This window comes from Protomyctophum parallelum (genome assembly GCF_964188405.1).
Source record: "Protomyctophum parallelum genome assembly, chromosome: 12".
NCBI classification, from domain to species: Eukaryota; Metazoa; Chordata; class Actinopteri; order Myctophiformes; family Myctophidae; genus Protomyctophum; species Protomyctophum parallelum.
The window spans coordinates 38,290,596-38,298,366 of record NC_139712.1 but is presented as its reverse complement, the minus strand read 5'-3'; the positions used below and the strand labels follow the sequence as shown (position 1 = coordinate 38,298,366).

At 44.9% G+C, this 7,771-nt stretch overlaps 1 protein-coding gene across 1 annotated transcript in view; it reads left to right on the top strand.

The window, feature by feature from the left end:
• The first annotated feature begins 725 nt into the window (after positions 1–725).
• Positions 726–7,771, top strand: part of flt1 (fms related receptor tyrosine kinase 1) — a 133,276-nt gene continuing 126,230 nt past the window's right edge. Inside the window, exons 1-4 of the mRNA XM_083778669.1 lie at positions 726–981; positions 4,204–4,300; positions 4,595–4,806; positions 6,505–6,629. Of these exons, the coding sequence (XP_083634795.1) occupies positions 927–981; positions 4,204–4,300; positions 4,595–4,806; positions 6,505–6,629 (489 nt within the window). The 5' untranslated portion in view covers positions 726–926. The remainder of the gene's footprint in view (positions 982–4,203; positions 4,301–4,594; positions 4,807–6,504; positions 6,630–7,771) is intronic.

Sequence of the window (7,771 nt, the reverse complement as noted above, 5' to 3'; positions counted from 1 at the left end):
TTTTGACGAGTTCTGTGACTTGGATAATGGATTTAAAAAGACACCATCGTTGATATAGTATGCTTGCCTTCTAGCTGGGGATTCCTGTAGGCATCTATATAAATTTAGCAATTGCCCATAGTCATTTGAAATATATGGTTACCTAACAAATCACATTTATCTGGTACTAAACATGTCAGCCAAAAGCCTACAATGTTCCATTGTTTGGCATATGACTGTGATTTCAAGAAGGAATTAGTTATGTTAGTTGATTTTGTCCCTTGCTTTGCAATGTGGAAGTGGTAGCCTACAGTATGCTCCACAAAAGTATAGCCTTCCTCTTCCCTTTTAAATGTTGAGGGATGAAGGGAAATAAGTTATTTAGGACGTCCCGCCACCACCCCGTGTCAATCAAGAGATCCAATATTTACGCACCATCACCGTGCGTCTTTACGCACAAATCTTCACTTATCATTCAGGACGGCGCTTAACACAAACTTCTTCCTTGGGCCGAATAAGGTAATTGCCTAATTGTGGTTCAAACATGTCCGAAGTCCGAACTGTTGATTTGTTGTATTATATCAAAACTGTATTAACCGACAGCACACAGCTGCGGGTGGACCTACTATGATAGCCTGTGTACGCGCCATGGGTGTGTCAATGGACGTCACGGAAGTCCGTTATCCGGTGGCTGTGGGAACCGTATAAATCTGTGGCACTATCGAATACGATGGGAAAAAGTTGCACTGGAGTTCATGCTTATAGTGTTCTGTTGATCTCCTGTAGCTCTCCACAGGAAACACACCATTTCCACTCACCTCGCCACTCATGCTGAACTGTACTGTGCCAAGGTTCCTCTACTGGGAAGACACGCAGGATTAAACATAAACGTGCGCGCCTTTTTTCATCTTCAAAACGTTCTCGGCACACAGGAGTCGTGAGGCAACATGAAGTTCATTTTCTTCTGTATAATATTTGGATTGTCGTATGTATACGCAAAAGGTGAGTAGCCTAACTTGCAACTTTTTGGCTGATGCAACCGATACAGAAACGTATAGGCATGCAAATGAGTCTTCTATTGTTAATTCAACCGTTGGGTTGATTTAATTGATTGAGTTGAATTTGTATTTACAAAACGAAATAAAACGGTCATAGAAAGCACTCACCAAACTTATTGGTATCTTGACTGTACTATATACTGTATATATATATATATATATATATATGGGCTATGCAGGTTTAAGGTTTCTTCATTGAGAGACAGAAACAAAGTCGCTCTGATGTTAGAAGTCTCTTGATTGATTGTTAAATTCCTATCAGCTGTCAGACGACAGACGGCCCCTTTGCGTCCTTTTCTCCAAACACACGTGTATGCCAGTCGCCACCACTCTATCCCTTATTTATTAAAGAGCATGATTTAGGCCTCCATGGACATGCGCTCTCTTGGCACGTTGCATTTTTCTGGCCTTGTTTTGGATAATCTGCATGGTCGTGTGGCGTCACTGTCTGTTGTTGGACTTGTAAATTTATAGCACTGAGTGTTTCCAGTGAGATAAGCCCGATGCTACGGGATACTGTTTGGATAACGTGGAGTCGTGGACCTGTGCGGCCTGACTTGGCAAACGCACAGGGCGTTGTTTCCTGAGAGCCTGATGATGAGTTTGTGAAATGGAAGTTCTAATACAATTACCAAGAGGTCATCATGTAGGCTACAGCTCAAGGAAACATGCGATTGCTCAGGAACTGAGGCTAATCAGACAGTGCATTATTGCTAAAACAGAGCCTGGGGTTGAGATCTGGTGGAGATCTTACTGTGCGTGCGCCCACGGTACTCCCACGGGTGTAATTGGTTGGTTAAAAACACTGAAACTAACGTTCCTATACTTCCTAATCCTAACGCCAAATCAAATGGGTTCTCAGACATATCTGAGCCAAGTCTCGATCCTGAAGAGGCACAAAACTGCCTATACCTATAGCCTAGTGTATAATTTATACATCCTTTAGCTAAATTACTTTTGTAAAGCCTCTTACTCCCTCCTATTTTTTAAGTTAGCCTGGTGTGTGCCTGTGCAAAGGTTCCAAAAAGAGAAAAATAATACATATTTCATTTAATTTAACAGAATTAAATTTAATAATTTTTAATTCAATATATTTGCCATGATATTTAGAACATGTATGCATTGCACAAAACAATTTAAGTAAAGTGCTGATGATGCATGATGTTGAGGTTACGTATTCTGATGGCATAAGAAAGTTACAAATCATGCACTGATCTCAAAATTGTCACTGCCATGAGAGTAGCTATTATAGCCTACATTCATGGTCACTCTTTTTCTCATGTGTTTTACAGTAGATGGTGTCATACCCATCATCTACTGTGTGTGTGTGTGTGTGTGTGTGTGTGTGTGTGTGTGTGTGTGTGTGTGTGTCATACCTAAAAAATGTCTCCATGAGGCGGTGGAGGTTGAATCCATCCGTCCTTAGCTGGCTGGATGGACTATGTGTGCCCGTGCGGTCGTGCATGAGTGAGTAAGAGAGAGAGAGAGCCATGTCTTTCTGTTTCTGTGTGATTCTGACTCGTGGGTAATATCTGATACTTCTGTGACCGTGGAGAGCAAAGGTCCATATACGTTTCTCAGTGTATTTATTTTCTATGGGTTAAAAAAACGAATTAAGCCCCCATGCCCCTCGCAAAAATGCGGGCAAAATTCATGAGAGCCCCACATCCATATGGCCACCATTAACAATCTGTTAAGGCACAATAAGGCAAACATTTCTAAATTTCATTATGCTTTAAGTAGCATGTGATGTGTCAAACTAGGGGGTTTTCATGATTCTGAATCCATTCCAAGCATTAGTTTTGCACAAAAAACAATCCTTGGGCTAAATGCGGCATAGCCACATAGCTCACCATTTGTGATGACGGATATGGTCGTTTTTAGCCCAAGGATTGTTTTTTGTGCAAAACTAATGCTTGGAATGGATTCAGAATCATGAAAACCCCCTAGTTTGACACATAACATGCTACTTAAAGCATAATGACATTTAGAAATGTTTGCCTTATTGTGCCCCTTGCATTTTTGCGAGGTACATCCAGGGGCTCTTTTTTTTTTTTAACCTTCATAGATGATAAATCCACTGGGAAACGGACCTTTGCTCTCCGCGGTCACGGAAGTATCAGATATTACCCAACGACTACTCGCACATTGTGTAGTGTGTGTAGAAACGAAGGAAATAGTTTAGGAAGTGCAGGCAGTGTGAGTAAATCTAAATCTCTCAATGGGACATCTATTGGGAATGGGAACAATAATGACGACAATGAATGGCAATAAATTCACTCAGAGAGGCTGGCATTGTGGTGAACTCAGTCAATGATGGCCAAATGAACGTTTTCAGCTATTTACAGTGACTGAGTAGTGACATGCCAATGTGCTGCTGACAGGAGCTGGTGTATAGACATGCATTTGAGCACAATCCGTACGGAGGAGCTGGATTCAAGGACAGACCCTTCTTCTGAATGATGTTTCCCCTCTCGTTCCCCTGTAGGAAGGAAGGGTGGACAGACGGTGGGCTTTATCTCTCATTAATAAGCCTCAGAGATGCAGTGGAGCAATGCTTTCGTTTGATAAACAAGAGGGCTATAGGGACACTGCTTACGCATTTCCACAGAGGTTGTCAAGTGGCCCTGGTGGCTTGAGAAAGGGGATGTGAAGAGGGAGTCACTGGCATTCTGACCTGGGTGGGGTGGGGAGTTATATGTGCGGAACTGTGTACCAAAACTGGTCCTGGTCCTGTGTTGTTTGGGTTAGTGTGGATCACATCTTGACATCACTATTAATCAGGCGGGTGAATTGGAATTTCGTCAGAGAACCATTTTCTGGCAAAATGAGTCTTTTGACCGTTGACCATAGGAAACCATTAGAAATCAAGCTATTGTGGGTGGGAGTGAGATGTAGATTCTCAGGGGGGAGTGTTTTGTAATATTCTCACAGTCAAATGAGATTCACGTACCCACTTAGTGTATGACCGTGGCAGTGGATAGCCCATGAGCCTTTAGTTCAAAGCTCTGATTCATTTTATAGCATGCTATGGCTGTCTTGGTCTAGTAGTAGAACTGACTGACCATCATGGCTATACAGTAGGTTGGTACTAGAGCTGTTCCTTCCCTGCCATTCATTAATTTGCACTCTGTGTCTCCTTCCATTCATTCCCCTGTTTCTTCAGACAAGCAGCCAAAGGGGAAATATAGTGTTCCATCTCTAGACGTGAAGGCTCGGCAGCTTGTCCTGGAGACCAATCAGACTCTACAACTCAACTGCAGGTGTGTGGTATAGATTGTTTAACCACATAAGCCCTATTCTCAAAAACACAATCTAAAAGCTTACAACACATCAGGTCTCATCACAAAGTGAACTTGTAGGCTATATCTGCTATTTTGGAAGAATTTTTCCCCTGTAATGCCCAAAAATACAAAAACATGTGTGAGGGGCGCTCTTTGTGATTCAATACACCAAATGTATTTGTGTAATAACTAAACAGATTTACCACTGTATCATAAGCAATTCGACATTTGCGTGCAGAGTTTCACAGCCCATTGCATCTGTTGACCTTTCAGGGGCCGCTGGGAGCTGTCGTGGGCGTTTCCTGCGGGTCTAGCCAAAGACCACCAAAGTGTGGTGGTCGAGGAGTCTCGCTGCGGCAGGACGGGCTTGCAGTACTGCAGTCGTCTGGCGATCAGCCCGGCCCTCGCACAGCACACAGGCTCGTTCCGCTGTCGCTATCGGCACCGCAATTCCAGGCAAACCTCCATCTACGTCTACGTCACAGGTGAGATGCCGCTGCTAGAAGAGGACAGAGACCGAGAGTATTTCTTCTTTTTCTTCCTTTCCCTACCTTGCACAATCTCTCGCACTCTCTCCGCCTTTTTCTTGATATCTCACTCCCTCTCCCTTACTCCTACTGAATGAATATCCCCCCCCCCCCCCAACCCCCAATACTCTCTCATTGTTTATATCCTCACGTTAAACAGGATGCGGTGGGTGCTAAATACAGACCAGTGCCAGAGAGCCAATTATATCTAAACACTGTTTGTCCCAACAACACATCCTTCTAGATGACTCTGGCTACGTTTCACCCCCTAGGCCTACACCCACACACACCCACTCTTCTACCTCTTTTTTTTCAGTCCTGGACTCTCCTCCCTCTCTTCGTCTATATATAAACCCTTTTTACTTTCGTTTACGTGCTACCTCGAGGACCAGGAATAGCCCAGCTGCTGAAAGGCTTAGGCCCGGGCAGAGTTTCCCAGGGCATAAGCCTTATCTGCTCCCCTCAGCCCTGCTTGCAGCATCCTGTGCGAGGGGGTGCTGTGTCTCCAAGCAGGAGGGGGGGGGGGGGGGGGATGTCTCGCTGTCTCCGTACAAGGTGGTGGTATAGGGAGGTGTGTGTGTGTGTGTGTGTGTGTGTGTGTGTGTGTGTGTGTGTGTGTGTGTGAAGAGGCGAGGACGATGGCCTGGCACCATGGGCCCATCCAGGGGCAGGGGAGGCATGGTGTCTGTCCCATCGTCCCCTCCCTGTCCTCGGGGTGTCACTGTCTGGGCCCGGGCCGGACGGGGCACTGAGCTGGGCCGGTGGCCAGGGTCACAGAGCAAGCTACTGTTTGGCCAACAGGACCCCAGGGAGTCATCAATCGCTCTGGTCGCCACATCCATTAAGCTTCGTATTTGGCCTGCAGCCCCCCCCCCCCCCCCCCCACACACACACACACACACACTTACACAGTCACACAACCCACACCCCCGAGCACTAGTCCTCGATAGGGAATCAAAGCAAGCAGGAGAAGGAAGCCCTCGGCCCTCACTAGTCCTTGGGGTACTTTTGTTCGCATGTTCAGAGATTTGCTTTCCTTGAATAACACCCAAACAATGCAGGGGAGCAACACCCACACATTTCAATGGCAACGAAAAATTACAGTAGCCAAGCTGGGCGGAGAAAACATAGAGAGGCCGTTTGATTGCCGGCTCCAAACAATCTGTGTGTTTATTGTTGACTGCATGCAAGTTATTTGCTGTGTGTGTGTGTGTGTGTGTGTGTGTTATTTTTTGTTAATTGAGAGATACTGTGTGCGCGTGCACGCGTACCCCGACACATATTCTCATTCATACAGTACATGTATTGTTTTGTGTATGTGTGCAAGTGTAATACGTGCTCAATAGATGTACTCTATATTTGTAACTGTATTTGCAATTGCCGTATTGTAATGTGGGTGTGACATTGTTCTTGAAAGGCTAGTAAAGCTTTTTTTTTTTTTTTAATATTATTATACTGTTTTTCCATTATGTGCTTATTGACCAATGAAAACAGTAAACAACTTAATTAAAATAATGTAATACAAATATTATTAACATTATGTCCATTTTGCTCACGCGGCGGCCCTCTGGGTAGAGCAAAATGGCCACTGTGTGAATATGGTCAGTTATCTCTATTGTAATGTGTGTGTCCCTGACCGCAGTGTTTGGGTTTCAGACAGCCGGCGGCCATTTGTAGAAGTGCGGGGTAAGAGCCCAGCTGTGCTGTACATGAAGGAGCGACAGCCCCTGCTCATCCCGTGTCGGGCCACGCACCCTAACGTTACGGCCACACTGGTCAAGGTCAGTGCAACAATCACCTTGTATCAATATTTGGAGGTTGTTTTATGGGACTCGCAACAAATGACTTCCAGTGCATACACAGTCAAACTTAACAGTCAAACTTAACAGAGCTAATTTTAAAAGTGAATGGCGTATTTTTCAACCAAAATGAGGGTCGACGCATGTCAACACTCATTTTTATCGTACAATGTGGTTGTGAATTATTGGCCTTCACCTGTACCACTGTACGCCATTCACTTCTCTCTGGGGCTAGTACATCATCACTTGTGCCAGTTTCCCTTTCAGAACATATTTACAGTGTGTACAGTACGTACGCAATCACATAGCCCACAATAATATCCTTTTTCCCTCTCCAGATCATTCGCAACATTGTTCTTTATCTTGGCACCAGTTCTGCTGTGGCGTGTGTGTGTGTGTGTGTGTGTGTGTGTGTGACACACTGTGTGTGTGTGTGTGTGTGCGTGCATGCGTACGTGCGTGCGTGCGTGCGCGCGAGCGCGCATGCGTGCATGCGTGTCTTGTTTGTTTGTATCAGTGTGCGGATATGTGTGAAAGTGTGTGCGGATATGTTTGTGAGTGTTAGGTGCTTGAAGTGCTGAGTGAGGGAGAGAGTGGAGACCGTTCCTAAGTGCAACAAAGTGCATTAGAGTGCTTGTTGTCTCTGAACGTGCAGCTCTGTGCATGCGTGTGTGCACGTGTGTGGTTGTGAGCATGTTCATGTGGGCACATGTATGGGAATCCATGCCGTATATGGAAGTATGGGTAATACTGCCTATGCATCACCATGTCTATAATGCATTTTAAACATTCTTAATAAGGCACATAAAGTCAAGTATTATTACTCACAGATGTTTTTGCATATATCTCATAGAGTATTAGAATTCGCATTATAGTGCTATTCTAATTCACTCTAAGTGGTCAAAAAAAGTAATAACATTCCTGAAGATGAAGTGAAGTGTGTGTGTGTGTGTGTGTGTGTGTGTGTGTGTGTGTGTGTGTGTGTGTGTGTGTCCGTGCGCACATGCGTGCACGCACGTGTGTGTGTGTGTCTGTGTCACGCCTGTTTATGTCGTCAAGAGCCCTTGCCGGTGTGTCCAAGATGCCCCTTTTCTTTTACGACCGATTTCCGAGTGAGCGGCGCC